Source organism: Ceratotherium simum, chromosome 7 (assembly GCF_057802395.1).
Source record: "Ceratotherium simum simum isolate JZ-2026a chromosome 7, ASM5780239v1, whole genome shotgun sequence".
Lineage (NCBI taxonomy): Eukaryota > Metazoa > Chordata > Mammalia > Perissodactyla > Rhinocerotidae > Ceratotherium > Ceratotherium simum.
Window position 1 is genome coordinate 61,503,767 of NC_141906.1, and position 15,710 is coordinate 61,519,476.

At 39.9% G+C, this 15,710-nt stretch overlaps 1 protein-coding gene across 1 annotated transcript in view; it reads right to left on the reverse strand.

Annotated features, from left to right (window-relative positions):
• Positions 1-3,651: 3,651 nt before the first annotated feature.
• RDX (radixin) overlaps positions 3,652-15,710 on the reverse strand; it is an 80,808-nt gene continuing 68,749 nt past the window's right edge. The window contains exon 15 of the mRNA XM_004427356.3: positions 3,652-3,733. Coding sequence (XP_004427413.1) covers positions 3,667-3,733 — 67 coding nt within the window. The 3' untranslated portion in view covers positions 3,652-3,666. The remainder of the gene's footprint in view (positions 3,734-15,710) is intronic.

The window sequence follows — 15,710 nt, forward strand, 5'->3', positions numbered from 1 at the left end:
AGGCAAGCCCCACTGCTCAGTAGGGCAATTCCTCGAGAAAGTGGAAAGTAATGCCCCAGGCTGATGTTAGAATATATTTATTGCTACAATTATATACAATTATACAAACAGCCCTGACAGGAAAGGGAATGTTGCATCAGTTTCTGCAGATTCCACAGATGTGCACAAGTATACAGAGCAGTACACCACTGAGTTCGCTCTCAGTTCGAAGCCAAAACTAAGTCACATACATTTTTTGAAAAAGTGGAAAATTCCTGTAAATTCTCTCCATTTAGCCCTCCTTACAAGCTAGTCATGCAGAAAACAAGTGGGTTCTCAGAAGCTGATGCTTGCAGGCATCTGTTTGGGGGATGGTGCCATGAAGACGGGATGTAGAGGGTGCTGGCCTGGGACTGCAGGGCGCAATGCAGAATTCCCAAGTCCTGGCCCGTCTTTCTAAGGTCTGTCCTGAGGAAAGGCAATCAAGAGGGGTTTGGAGAGAGAGAGAATAGCAAGAAAGGGAAACCCAACAGTAAACTCAGATGTGGAGAAAACCGTCAGCAAGAGCCCTGATGGAAGGAAAGCTCGTCCATCCGGTTCAGCTGAGATTCTGGACTTGGGGGGATCTACACATTCAGAACATCAGGTGTGCCTTGATACGTTTTTATCCTAAAGCTCGCCATATGTCAGATGCCAGGGACCTGCATGAAGACACAGAGAGTGAACAGGAAAGTTAGGCAAGAAAGAAGAAAACTAAACTTAAATATTACTGTAATAGAGTTGAAAAGGGTATGACCCTGAACATCTTTCCACATTCTGTAAGTAACATTTAGCTGTGGTTGAGTTTACTCTTGAATTATACATAGATTGCACCAAAACAAAGGTGGTTCCACAGACTACACTCTGACCTCAGCCCAGCTAGAATTATTTTTCGGTCTCAAAGGGAATCTAACATAGTAGATCTTCCAACGTTCAGATCCAGAATTATGATGTGGATGTGAGATCCTGGTATAAACACACTCCCTTTCATGTCACAATCATATAAACCTTTGTGTTATGAATCACAAGAGTTGAGCAGCCTGTGGGGCATGTGTGCCCGAGGGATGCGTCACTTATTGACACCAGTTCCTTCTTACCCACTTCCCACTCTGGGGATCCAGGAGCGAGAGTCTTCACATCAGGTCTAACACCGCCTCCCAAGCTAAAATCGGTCTGGTGCCTCAGAGAAAGGACAAGACCTGAAGGTTAAGAGCAAAGCCGGGGCTCTAAACACACCAGACTGCCAGAGGCCTTCGGGGCTGATTAGTAATTGGGCTACAGCCTGGTACCTGAGGCTGTAGGGCCTTCTATCCCTGAAGAAACCAGCCAGCTACAGCTGGTCCATGGCTGCAGATGTCACCTCTAATTCCTCACCACCATAATCCCATTGGAAGACAGGATGAGAGTTCTGATGCAGAAACCCTAAAGACAGTGGGAGAAGGGCCAGAAAACCACTCAGAAGTCCCTGTCCTTTTTCTTGGGTCACTAACACTATAATCAACTGTGGAGGGGCCCAGCAGTTCTTCCAAGGCTGCCAACTATGTGACATTTGAAGCTGAAGGCTGTGATGACTGCCAACTCCCTTGATTCTTTAATAAATGCCTCTCTGGATAATTGAGAATCTCTGTCATTTGCTCCTGACTTTTCCGGTGAGTCATGCAGAAACTTTCTTTTCCTATTTCTGACGACAATAGCACAGAGTCAAACTCACTCAAAGGAATCGCTCTAAAAAGCAGAAACATTAACAGGTAAAAATCAATGCGGAAAAACTGCAAATCAGGCAAATTTTAACTTAGGGGATTTTACCAATCAGCAAATAAAATGGAAAGACTTACATAAATTCCTGCATTGGAAAAAATGGTTTAAAGATGAAGAGCTAAGAAGAGTGTTGTTTGTGGCAATCTATGGAACATTGAGAATGGGTTTTAACCAAGGATTTTAGCTCAAATATCAAGAATAAGACTAACTGTGTTCTGTGAATTCACAATCAGCTACACCCCTTTCAAAATGAGTGAGAGCAAATGATGATGGATGTGTCACAGCCTTTCAGGTGGATTTTGAAGGAATGAAAAGGTTTTGGTGATGTCATGGAATGTCAGAGATTCTTGCATGACCTTAAATTCATTTCAGAGCAATCCCAATTCAAGGCCAAAGAAGCAAGTCATTTTTTTTTTTTTCCTGTGAGGAGGATCAGCCCTGAGCTAACATCCAATGCCAATCCTCTTCTTTTTTTTTTGGCTGAGGAAGATTGGCCCTGGGCTAATATCCGTGCACATCTTCCTCTATTTTATATGGGACGCCGCCACAGCATGGCTTGACAAGCGGTGCGTCGGTGCGCACCCAGGATCCGAACTTTCGAACCCCAGGCCACCGAAGTGGAGCGTGCACACTTAACCACTTGTGCCACCGGGCTGGCCCCTACAATTTTTAAAAATTCCCCACTCAAAGTGAACATATATGACAATTTTTTTAGGTCATAAGAAAAAAAACTCCAAAACATAATGTTATTGGGGCCGGCCCAGTGGTGCAAGCGGTTAAGTGCACGTGCTCTACTGCGGCAGCCCGGGGTTCGCCGGTTCGGATCCCGGGCGCACAGCTATGCACCGCTTGGGAAGCCATGCTGTGGCGGCGTCCCATATAAAGTGGAGGAAGATGGGCACGGATGTTAGCCCAGGGCCAGTCTTCCTCGGCAAAAAAAAAAAAAAAAAAAGGAGGATTGGCAGATGTTAGCACAGGGCTGATCATCTTCACAAAATAATAATAATAATAATAATATTGTCATAAAGGCCATTTACTCCACACCGAAAGTATTATCTCAAGTATATTCACAGATAGCTAGAGTTAGGTTTACAGGACCTTGGGAGGCTTAATCAGCAAGCTGGGCGAGCTCAAACGTACCATTCAAGATCTACAAGATAAACTGTATTGCTGTGGTTTTATTTAGAAATGGGATGGGTCAAAACGGTCTCTGCCAAAGAAATTAATGAATTCTAAAGCAATCTGTTACCATGGTAATCATGTTGATTAATGATTTTTAAATATTTCCAAATTGAGATCAATGCATAATACTAACCTGGCTTATGAACCAATTCTGGAATTCTTCTACTGAATATGTATTATGGAACTCCATTTTGAAGTATATCTGAATATTTTTTTTAAATAGGAAAAAATCTTCCCCAGCACATGAGTGTCAGATGTGTGAGCCTGCACGATAACACTCACTCCACATCAAGAGGGTTCTTTCACAAAGGTAAGAGAACAGTCTAAAGTAGCATGTCCAATCGGTTCACCAAGATTACAGGTCAAATCTCCTTTTAATAAACTCTATCTTACCTCAAAATTATTAAATTGGAGGAAGATATTCTTGATCTGCAAAGAGCCCAAGAGATGCAAACAATTGAGAAAGAACCTGGAGGGGATGGAATTAGAAGCAGCAATGGTAGCAGTTGCTCTGGGTCAGCTCCTTTGACTGGGAATTCACTAGACTAAAGGCTCTGGGCTGTGGATGAACAGATTCAGGTCTTAGGGGGTCCCGCCGGCATCCGGGCAATGGAGAGGTGTGGCAGGTCTAATGGGAAGGTGGGTTGGCCCTGGCCTCGTCTGCCAGTTGTACTTACCTAGTGAGGGAGGGAGCCTTCTTCCTAACTGTTACATTTGCTTTATACTGCTTTGGCAAGAACGCATCTGGAACAATGCATACAGTTTGGGTCCCCACCTTTCAAAAGAGATATCAAGAGGTTAGAGCATTTAGCAAAAGAAGACAGAAGGCAGCTAAACAGTAAGGAATGTCAGGAGCGCCCTTGTCACCCTGGGTTATGTAGAGCCTTCTGGGTAACCAAAGTAATCTTCTTAATCTTTAACCTCTTTTTATTTTTAGTCCACTTTTGAATCCCCACTATTGCAATGTGGAAATAAGAATAACTTTAAATCTTCCTTTTAAATAGATGCTAGAATTCTAAGAGTTGCAGCAACTCTACACAAACTAATCAGTTTTACCAGAATAATGGACCTCAAAGCCACACACATCACAGCTTTGTAGATATCAGAGTAATGCTGAAGATCAGATTTTATATTTTATTTGAAGTTCTTTCTTGATTAATCTAGGCACTGTTAAAATGTCTTTCAGGCATCAGCCACACATATGGACCCAAAATACTTTGTGGTGCCTACTTTGAAATCAATACTTGCTATCTTTGAATAAGCAGACTCTCAATGTACTGTACCTGCCGACTAAAAGACTGGGGTGGGTTAAGACAGACAAACAAACAATAAAAACTACTTCCCCTGCAGCCATGTTGGCAGTGCAGTGGTTAAAGAGATCAGTTTCAGCCCTACTTTCTCAGGTCTGTCTTCTTCAGCTGACTCACCTGCCATTCTCAGATACAGCCCTTAGAGACACCAAAAACAAAGTCACCATTAACTCTAAAAAGAAACTGCTAAACCAACCAAGCTTATCCATGTGTCAGTTCTCTGGGGAAAATATTGCTTACAGTGTTTCTATGCTTAAGGGTTATGCAATTAGCAATGCAATTACTGGCAATCGCTATCTTATAAATGGGTTGTACACCAAAAGGGCATCTGTGGTGTGCTGTTTCCCATGGAAACTATGTTATAGATGGTTAGTTCGGTTTCCAAGCAGTTTAACCCGTAATGAAAAAGGCTTTGCAGTAAAATACGTAGAAACCTCAAATTTGTCAAGGCCAGTAAGAAAGGAACACAGAAACAATGAAACTTACAACAGTCTTTAATACCTGAGCTTGATGTTAAACTGGGCAGAATTAATTAGAAGGTGATTAAGTAGTACTTGAAATTTAAGAACATTTTAAAGGGAATGTTAAGAATTTTCAAGGACTCTGAAGGTTAGCAGAGCTGGCACTTTACTGTATCAAATGTCATTTAAAAATGTATTGCTCTCTTTTCCTTAGTCACCAGCAGTACTCTCACCATGATTAAGCATAATTGAGGTAGATTATACTCATGAAGGAACAAAGAGGGAGAGAAAGAGAGAAGGAAAAGAGAATGATTTGCATAAGCACACTGAGAAAATTTGGAAGACCAAAAGAAAAGGGGATGGAGGAGCAAAGTGGATAAATATAAGGTGCAAGAAAGAAAACAGAATTAAACGAGAGGTTACATTTCTCTTAGAAAGGAAGTACAGATATCGTCAGACATTTCCAAAAATTTGCCACCAGGTGGCACCATGAGATTAAAATACCTTTGTTGAGGACAGCAATCTTCGAAGAGGAATGAGGGGGAGATGCATACAAATCAGAGGGCAGGACGTTCACAATGAAGGTGACTCAGTATTCGTGGAGCACCAAGGTTAGGACATATATCAAGTTATCCCAGGAATGCAAACTTGGTTTAACATGAGAAAAATCTATCTAATTTAGTATGTTAACAAATAAACAAAAAAAGCACACACATATTATCTCAACGTACACAGAAATTGCATTTGATAAATTTTAAACATTCTTTTTATTAAAAAAAGTCTTAGCAAAATAGGCTTATGTATATAAAAAAAGTTTCATTAACCTGATAAAGGCATGTACCAAAACCTACAGCAAACATATGTAGTGGCAAATGTCAGAAACGTTAGAAGCATTGCTCTTAAATCAGAAATGAGGTGCCACTTATGTTCAACATTGTAGTGAAAGTTTCAGTCAAATCAACTCAGTAAGATAAAGAAATAAAAGTTATATGGATTGAGAAGACAGACTGAGAACGGTCATTATTTGCAGATGACTATTTATGTAGAAAGCCCAAAAGACCACAAATTATGAGACACAATAAGAATTAACCAAGGTTCCTGAATATAAGGTCAGCAAACAAAAATCAGTTTCATTTCTATACGCCAGCCACATTTCTATACGCCAGCCACAAATAGTTTTAAAATGTAACTCTTAAAAAGATAGTAAAAAATAAGATGCTTAATAAGAAATCTAACAAAATAAATATATGATCTTAACGCAAAAATTTAAACAACTTTACTAAAAGTCACTAAGGAAGACATCAATAAAGGGAGACATGTAACATATTCATGACAGGAATCCTTAATGTTATACAGATGTAATTTCTTTCCAAATTAATCTATTCATACATTTCCAACCAAAAGGTTTTTTTCCCATACAATTTAAACTAATTCTAAAATTTATGTTTATAATCATCTAGCTAACACAAAATAAAATCACTCTGATGATAAAAAAAAATTTATGTAGAAGAACAACGGGTCAAACCTAGTCAGGAGTTTATTATTAAAAGAAGGTGAAGAAACTTTTAAAGAAAACAGGCAAAAAACCAAAACAGCCATTTCAAAACACAAGAAAAATTCTCAACCGTATTAGTAATCAAGAAAATGCAAGTTAAAAGCATAGTAAGATACCATTTTAAATCTATCAAATTGGCAGAAATTTAAAAATCTAGTGATGTGAAGACATGGCTGTAGCCTTACTTTGGAAAACAATTTGATGGTCACATAGTCAAGTCGCATACCATGTAACTGAATAGCTCCCCTCCGAGGTCTCAGCTCCATTCACTAGGAGACATGTACGAGAATATTTGTGGCTATATTGTTTGTAAGATAAAATCCAAATGCCCATCATTAGGGGAATGGATAAATGGTAGTGCGTTCATAAAATGAATACACTTACAGCAGTGAAAATGAATGAACCACAGCTTATTCATCAAAATGGATGTGTGTGTGCAGGCATGTGTAGTGAAACTATATAAAGTTCATACGCCTGCAAAACAAGACATTATATTGCTGTGGATACAAACGGTAAAATCAAAGAAAAGAATGACGTGATAGAGGAGGAATACAAAATGCCAAAGTTACTGGCAATGTACTATTGCTAAAACTGATACATGAGTATTTTTTTATATATATTTACATATATAATATATAATGCATTATAACATATACTATATATAATAATATAAATATTCCTTCATTTATATTTCTCCTAGGCACATTTCTTTCCTGAACACTGTTGTAAAACAATCTTTAGTTTTTAAGTGTTTAAAACAGAAACTGATGGAGGAAAAATACTACAATAGATAGGGAAGTTATGAATTTGGTTCTAATTATCTTTGGTCTTTGAGCTGTTAGAATTTTGAAGGTCTCAAAGACATCATCTAGGTGGAAAAGTCAGTAGTTATTCCAAGGACATTGAGGAAAAGAAGCACCATGTTATTCCCAGTGTTGGGGCACCCTCATCTCTAAATCGGGGATTCTCAGAGGGTGATTGCAGAACAGCAGCATCAGCCTCACCTGTTAAAAATTCAAGTTCTTGGGCCCCACATAGACTTACTGAATCAGAAACTTTGGGGGGGGGGCCTGCAATCTGCATTTTAACAAACTCTCTAGGTGATTCTGATGTATGCTAGTTTGAGAACCACTGGTGGAAGTTTTTCAATTGTGTAAGGAAACCTCTTCATTACAACAAAATAAGACCCCTCTATGACCAAATCAAAAATCTAGACAGCTAAGAAAGCTACACCACCAGCCCTCAGAAGAACATAACTGTTTTCTAAATCCTTTAATACAGAGGTCAGCAAACTATGGCTCATGGACCAAATCCAGCTCCCTACCTGTTTTTGTGGAGACGAAGATTTAAAAATCAAAAGAAGATTTTACGACACATAAAAATTATATGGAATTCAAGTTTCAATGTCCATAAATAACGTTTTATTGGGAGGCAGCCATGCTCACTCACTTACATATGCCTATAGCTACTTTTGCACTATGACAGGAGAGCTGTGCAGTTGTGACAGACTATTTGGACCACAAAGTTGAAAATATTTAATATGTAGACCTTTACAGAAAAAGTTTGCCAACTCCTGTTTTAATTCAATAATTAGAATCCATTAATCTCAAAGCAAAATATAAGCAGAGATTTTTTTCTAAAAAATACAATTTTCATTTGAATTCTATAGGCAAAAATCTAATAGTTTAAAGAATCCTAAGGAAAGTTAAATCGGATCCATTTTTATCCACAAAGTAAATCAAATAACCCACATAGAGCATCTGGAAAATGTTATTAATTATGCTTTCTCTCTCTCTCCAAATATTCTAATAAGTGACAAAAAACTGACTGGTAAATTTTAATGAAATACTCTATCACATTTAGTTCTGAAAACTAATTTAGCCATCTCCTCCTAGAGACACTTACCAGGTGGTTCACTTAAACTGCCAGCCTGTACCGAAGGCTGCACGATGACTTCATTTCTCAGGCCTCACATTGCGGCCACCTTCCCCTCTGGCGCTTGCCCAGGCTGAAACTCTCTAGGCAAGAATGTTCTTCCCTCTGATCCTCAACCTCTTGAATTTTTTCTAGACCGAGTTCAGTTCACTGCTGATCCAGTTAAGTCCTGCTCACTGAGTTCCTGAAATATTTCATTCAACATCTATTGGTGGCCAAAAAGGCCTATTCCTATCCATATCCATCTCCATATCTCGAATTTCATTTTCCTGTAGATTTTTGAGATCCCTTGAGCACAGACCCTTCTTTTGATTTCGAAGGCTTTAACATTCAAGAAGAAGAAAAGTATGCTTTCTCACCCCCATAAGAGTAAATCAGGTATTTCAACTTTAAATCTCTAAGCTATATTCACCTTTTCTTGAAAATGAGAGCTCTGAACTCTCAGCGGGGTGGTGTTACTAGCCCTCACAGAACAGTTGAATAAGCTGGTCTTCAATTTGATGGGGCTTGATCTTCAGGTCACTCTTACTCTGTATTCAACTTAATATTTAAAGCATTCTTCGTTGGCCTTCTAAACTAATGGATTCATCTACTTTGAGTCATGCAGACAAGAAAATCCTCCAAAGGGCACTGTCATGTAAACATGTCTCAGTTAGAAAGGTAGTTTGTGTTTTGTAGTAAAAAAGATATAGGCTTCCATTTCGAAGTAAACCAAAACCCAAATCTGGACGCTGCCGCTACGGCTGCCTTTGGGCAGGTCACTGAACTGTAAAACAGAATAACACACCTACCTTCAAGGACACCTGCAGGGTTTAGGACATCTTTGTGTGGATCAGGAAAAGGTGCCCCTTCTTCCAGGCAGATGCAGCCCTGTGTAGCCCGAGGGCACACGCTTGTCGAATCCACACTACCTCTGTACTCTTGTCCCTACACTTCTGTGAGCTCCTGGTGATCTGGCTCCTTTCCAACCTCATCTCCCACACACTCTCCTCCGGGTTCACTCAGCCCTGGAGATACTGCCCTCCTTTCTGTTCCTTGAACCACTCAGGCCCTTTCTTGCCTCAAGGTCTTTGCATACGCTCTTCCCTCTACCTGAAATGCTTTAAAGCAAAGATTGTAAATTGGTGTCCAGTGGGCCACTTCTGGCAAGCAGAGACATTGTTTGGCTTGCAAAATATTTTCTAAAATTTTTGAAATAGCTAACATGTAAATTTTGGGAGATTTCATGTAAAAATTACATTTCAACTTAAAGATCTTAAAGCATTCTTCTTTGAACGCTTTTTTAAAAAGCCACTTTCTGGCTTATCTTGGGAAATCAGGTCTAGCCACACGGGTGGCTACTGCTTCTCAGGAGCTGCTACCCTCTTGACAGGGCATGAGACTGTCTAACTGGGAACTTACACCCCAGCAGGGCACTCACTTGATCCCCGTGACATGTGCATTTACCATCTTGATTTTAAAAAAAGAAGAGGAGAAGCTAGGCTTCTCTCCTTTCAGGTGGCGACTTCTACACCAACTCCTCACAGAGACTTTTTCTGACCTTTCTATCCCCGATTATCCCCATATTTTCCCCAACTCAATTCCTTGTTTCTTTCATAGCATTAAGTTGATATAAATTTGCTGCTTTTATAGGCCAAAGATGGTTGAATATTGGCAATTTCACATGATTCAATCTATTGCAATTTTCAACTTTTTAATTATTCTGCTTGTGTTTCATGTCTTTCTATAGAAAGGAAGCCCATTAGACCAAGGTTCTAGTCTTAGTCGTCATTATATTTTCAATGACTGGTATGTACACAGTGCCTGGCAGGTACTAGGCACTAAAATACTTTGATGAATAAATGTAAGGACTCCTCCCACCAAAAGTTCCTTAGCAGCTCCAGAACATGAACAAAATCCATCTTAACCTATCCTGAGGTCTCTAGAAGTAACCCAAGTTATAAGTGGACTTCTTGACACCCAGCCCAAGGCAGTCCTACCACTACCTAGCACTGCCCCTACTCAGCTCTGAGCTGGCTTTACTCCCAGACTTCCTCAGCCTCTGCTCACACAGCTGATGCCCCTGGTTCTAGCACTGGAAATTACTTAGTGCGATTTCTCCCGGAACCCCTGTGCAAACCAGCATTGAGACCACCACTGGACAGCCACTGAGCTATTCCCTCAGCCCTACAAGGAAACCGGGGGGCAATGGTACTTGCTCCTGAGGTAGCTGCTGACAGCTACAATAACCTCTACAGCCCTGGAGATGTTCGCAAGAGGTTGGGTGGCCCCCAGATCCTTGTATGTATCTCATTTACTTGTCTCATTGTCACACTATTTCTTAACTCTTCTGTATCCTCCTCTAGACTATAAAAGTTTTTAACCTTTTAAACTATGAATCCTCAGGACCTAACTTCAGGCACTTAATCAATGTTTAATGAATGAATGAAATTACTTGAATGGATTAAGTGCCACATGGAACATCCCTAGAAGATAAACACAGGAATGGATTTTCACTTACTAGGTATAATCTCATGGACTGGAATAGGGTGCAGGTGGGTCCACACTGGAGTGTTGGCTTCAGACATGTGGAGTTGACACAGGGCACTGCTAGAAAGAGCATTTTCCTGCTCTATGCATAGGTTTGTGGAAAACACTTTCCAGAAGGCACTGTACAGTTAAGCTAAGTGAAAAACTATTCTAATTCCAAGGAAATTGCTCTTTTCTACGATATTCTCGTTGCCAAAACGAGTGTACATTTGAAATACTGTGAGAGACCTCTTTTCCACAGGACGCTAGTGGTCACACCTGCTCTTCAACTCTGTCCTGCGGTGTCGTGCAGGTCTCGCTCCTGGTGGTGCCTGACACGCTGTCTCTCCTTACGCGCTATCTCTCCTGACGCACTCCCATGGCTGCGGCAGTACTTCCGTGCTGCTGCTCACCAAGCCCCTGTGCTAAGCCCGGTTTCTCTCCTTACTCTTTCCCCTTGGGAAATTTCATCTGACATTCCATCGGCATCCAAACTTAAAGTGTCCAAAAAGAAACATCACAGGTCCATCCACACCAGTTTCCCTTCATATTTTCTAGTGTTCCATGACACCACCTTCTGAAGCCCAAACTTGATACTTTTTCAATACAAACGGGCAGTTCCAGCACACTCCAAGTCTTTTTGTGCCTTGATGTATTTGCCTACATAGTTCCTTCTATCTGGATAGCCTATCTTTGCCCCTGATTAAGAATAACTTGTTCATAAAGACTTGGCTTACAGATCATCTCCTCCAGGAAGCCCTCCCTGGAATGCTCTAGCAAGATTAGGTACCTTCCTTCTGAGCTCCCAGAATTCATCCATCCCATTCATTTAACACGTAATATTGAGCGTCTATCTTGAGCCAGGCATTGCTCTAGGCACTGAGCATATATCACTGCACAAAACAGTAAATTTCCTGCCCTCACAGAGCTAACATCCCAGTGGGACAAGACAATAAACAATACAAATAAGATCTGCTATAGAGAAAAGTAATGAAAAGTAATGGGTAGGGACTACTGGGGAAGGTACAATTTTAAATAGGGTCATCAAGGAAGGCCACATTGAGGTGACATTTAAGCAAAATCCTAGAGGTTACAAGGAAGTGACTCATAAAAATATCTGGGGAAAAAAGGCATTCCAGGCTGAGGTAATAGGAGCACTGGCTACTTTAAAGAATAACAAGAAAGCCAGCTGATTTCAATTTAATGAGAAGGGGAAATCAGCAGATGAGGTCCAAGAGCGACAAGGGACCAGACTGTGTTGGGTTCTGAATGGCCATTGAGAAGGATATGGCTTTTACTTTGAGATGGGAAAGCTCCGGATGATTTTGATGACAAGGTCTGACTTACCTTTTTAAGGCTGCTGTCTTCACAGACTGTAGAATAGCAAGAGAAGAATCAAGAAAACCCATCAGAAGGCTCTAGCACTAATCCGAGCACTCCTGGTATATGGAACAGGATGTATGAAGTGGTCATTTTCTGGACATATTATATCTTTTGACTATTGGGCCAACAGGTTTGTGGTTGGACTGGATGTGGATTATGAGAGAGAAGAGTCATATGCAGTCAAGGTTTTGGCCTGACTCACTGAAAGAATGGACTTGCTACTTATTGACTGAGAAGAGGGAGACTGAGGCAGGAGCAAGTCTGAAGGGGGAAGGAAGATCTGGAGTTTGGTTTGACACAATAAGTTTGAGATGCTTATTAGATGTCGAAGTGGAAATGTCAGGTAGATAGTTGGATATATACATCTGAAGATCAGGGGAGATGGTTTTGGCTGGAGATTTGAGTTTTCAGCATACAGATGGTCTTTAAGGCAGTAACAATGGATAAGGTCTCTAAGAGAGCCAACTGTAGACAGAGAAGGCCTGGGCCTTGGGACACTCCACTATTAAGAAGTTGAAGAGGGAACCTCCCTTATTCATAGCACACAAACACACATAAATTCTCTACTGGGAGTAAACTGTAAACTATTTACTGCTCAGGACAGAGCACGTCTCTTCTTATCTCCACACACCTAGCACAGGGCCTGGCACACCCTCAATAACCATATGCTCAGCAATACCTTCTAAGACAATCTCAAGTAAAATCCTTAAAAGGCAAACAGAAGACATAAAAAATGGAATCCAAATCAAAAGAACTTGGGTACAAATAATTATACCCACAATACTGACAGATGAACAAAAATATCATGAAAAACAAAATGACAGAAGTTACCATTTATTAACACCTTACATACACCAGGCTGTAAACAAGTATTCCATGTATATTATTACAGTCAGTGCTCACAAGATCAATAGTGTTACTTTCACTTAACAGATGTGGAAACTGGGGCTCAAAATGGCTGAGAGGCTTCCTAAGGTCAGCCAGCCAGTAAGTTGCCGGGCCAGAATTCAAACCCAGATGCAATTAACTGTACGTTATGCCGCTTCACATCTGTCCCAAAGTATCCCAAAAGTCTGAAAGCCAATCAGGCTGGCTATGTATCGCATGTGCTCTGAACTGATAAAACCTAAGCGTCTTCTGTAAAAAAACAAAACATTTGCTGAAGCAGCAGGAGATTCTGGGACAGGATCCCTGCACCCCTAGATTGGGGATAACCATGGCTACAGAGTCTGTAATTTGACTATTGACTAGTTTCTGGGCATGCCTGAAACACTATGCAGAAACAGACACCGGGATCAGAACTCAGCAGCGCTGGGCAGCTGAAAGAGCAATGGAACGCCAGTGATCACTACAGACGAAGGACCTAGCCTTTCTGAGCCTCTCTGCTACATCGGCTTAGAATTTAGTGTGGATCTCAGAGAAGAGGGGGTGAGAGGGAGACCGCAAACCACTAAGACCTGTATTTCTTCTGATTAACATGAAATATCATTAGCACTTTTGAAACAAATCTAGGCTGTACCTTTCAAAATATTTCGGGCCCAAGAAAATCATTTAAGAACTAGGCCAAAGTTTATAGGTGCAAGAGCCACATTTGATCTAAAAAGCAAGCTCTAAAATGAAAGGACATTTTCTTCAGAAAGAAAAATCACATTAATAACATGATGAATTAAGTTGATCTACCTCCTTAAAAATCAAAGAAAACTTGCAGAATCAAATTTCTTTGAAATACTTTTGCTGCTGTTTGGTGTCATGGTTAAGTGCCTTATATCATTAAAGTGTTTTGCAAAGATCTGAGCTTGTCAATTTCCATTTTAACAAAAGTAGGCAAATGAAAACTCTAAGCATAGAGGAAATGGTGGCAATCAAAGGAAATCAAAATCCAGAAAGCTACCAAAGTGCATTTAGAAAATCCTACCAACAAAAACATTTTTCATACTTATGATCAACTACTTTTAAAAGATGTTAATATTTCTTGGGAAACATAATTTAATCAACATAAAGGTTCTAAGAAACTAAAATGGGCTACTATCATGTACTACATTTGCAAATATTAATGAAATAATTTTTAAAAGGTAAACAGACGATTGAATTACGATTTCCTTTTGCATACACTGATTTTGTCTTTTGACAGAAAGTATTTTCAAAAGACACTAATTAAAAAGTTGCAAAATTCTACATTTAATCTGCATACCAACATTAAGCCAACATTTTTTTTTCCTCGTCAACTCATAATCTTTTTTTCTTTTTTTTTGTGTGTGTAAGGAAGATCAGCTCTGAGCTAACATCCATGCCAATCCTCCTCGTTTTTGCTGAGGAAGACTGGCCCTGAGCTAACATCCAAGCCCATCTTCCTCCGTGAGCCAACATCCGTGTCCACCTTCCTCCACTTTATGTGGGAGGCCGCCACAGCATGGCCTGACAAGCGGTGTGTCAGTGCACGCCCAGGATCCGAACCCGCCAGCAGCGGAGCGCGCGCACTTAACTGCTATGCCATGGGGCCAGCCCTAAGCCAACATATTTTATCATTAGTGGAAAGGGAAAACTATCCAATTGTAATTTAGATTACCAAAAGATTACATTTATCTATATTCAAAAACTTTTATAGCCTAAAATTGAGAAGTATATCTTATTAGGAAATGTTCGGGGAAAACAAGCAAAAAGAAGAAGGAAAAAACCTAACATATCATTTGGGCATAAGCATATGAATCAAATCATTATTCTAGCAAAAGCTAAGTGGATGAGCATAATCAAATGTGATTCTCAACTTTAAAAAACCTACATTAATTTCCAAAGTAAGTTGTTCAAAGCTGTCACAGCCAGTGAATAATTGTGTGTGTGTACTGAGATAATCTTCACCGAGTTGTGTTTTGGTGAATATAAACCCTTCATAATGATCTGGAAGAACTACTTTTCTAAACCCTTAAAATCTGTTATTAAAAAATCCCTTCAAGTTTCTTCTAGAAACTACATTATTAGGATCATCTGAGAGCAGAAAGGATATAGACAGAATTGTCCTAAACACACTGTGGTAATAGTTCTTCAACTAGAAACAAGTATTAATAACTCAAAGTACTCGGATATCAACCGTTGGTCCGGCATTACACACTTTTGGGAAGACAATGCATCTGGAATCTAAGTTTCTATATGTGATTCCAGAGAAATACTCTGAAATAGACAATCTAATTCAGAACTATGAAACTGCTTATAAAAACTAGAGTACAAGAGAGAATAAGACCTAGAATTAGAACTCAGAATTGAATCCATTTGTTCTTCGAAATCTCTAATTTCTAGTTCTCTTTTTTGTACCACAAAAGAACACATTCCCAAAAGGTCACGAATAAAAGAACCAAAATGGAGGTCCTAACTGTCCCAAAAGAGGTCATTTGGAAAATAGCCAGAAGAAAAAACATTACTACATATAGCAAACATGAGAGCAAATTATATCTGGATATTTCCTTTAAATTCTCCGAAGGTAGTAATATAATCCATTCCCACGACCACAGCCTTTCTTCAGGCTAATTACAGTATATGTGGTCCCTCTGTTAAGCTTTCTTGATCCTCTGCATTTTCTAGTATACTTTACATAGCAGCATGAATTTT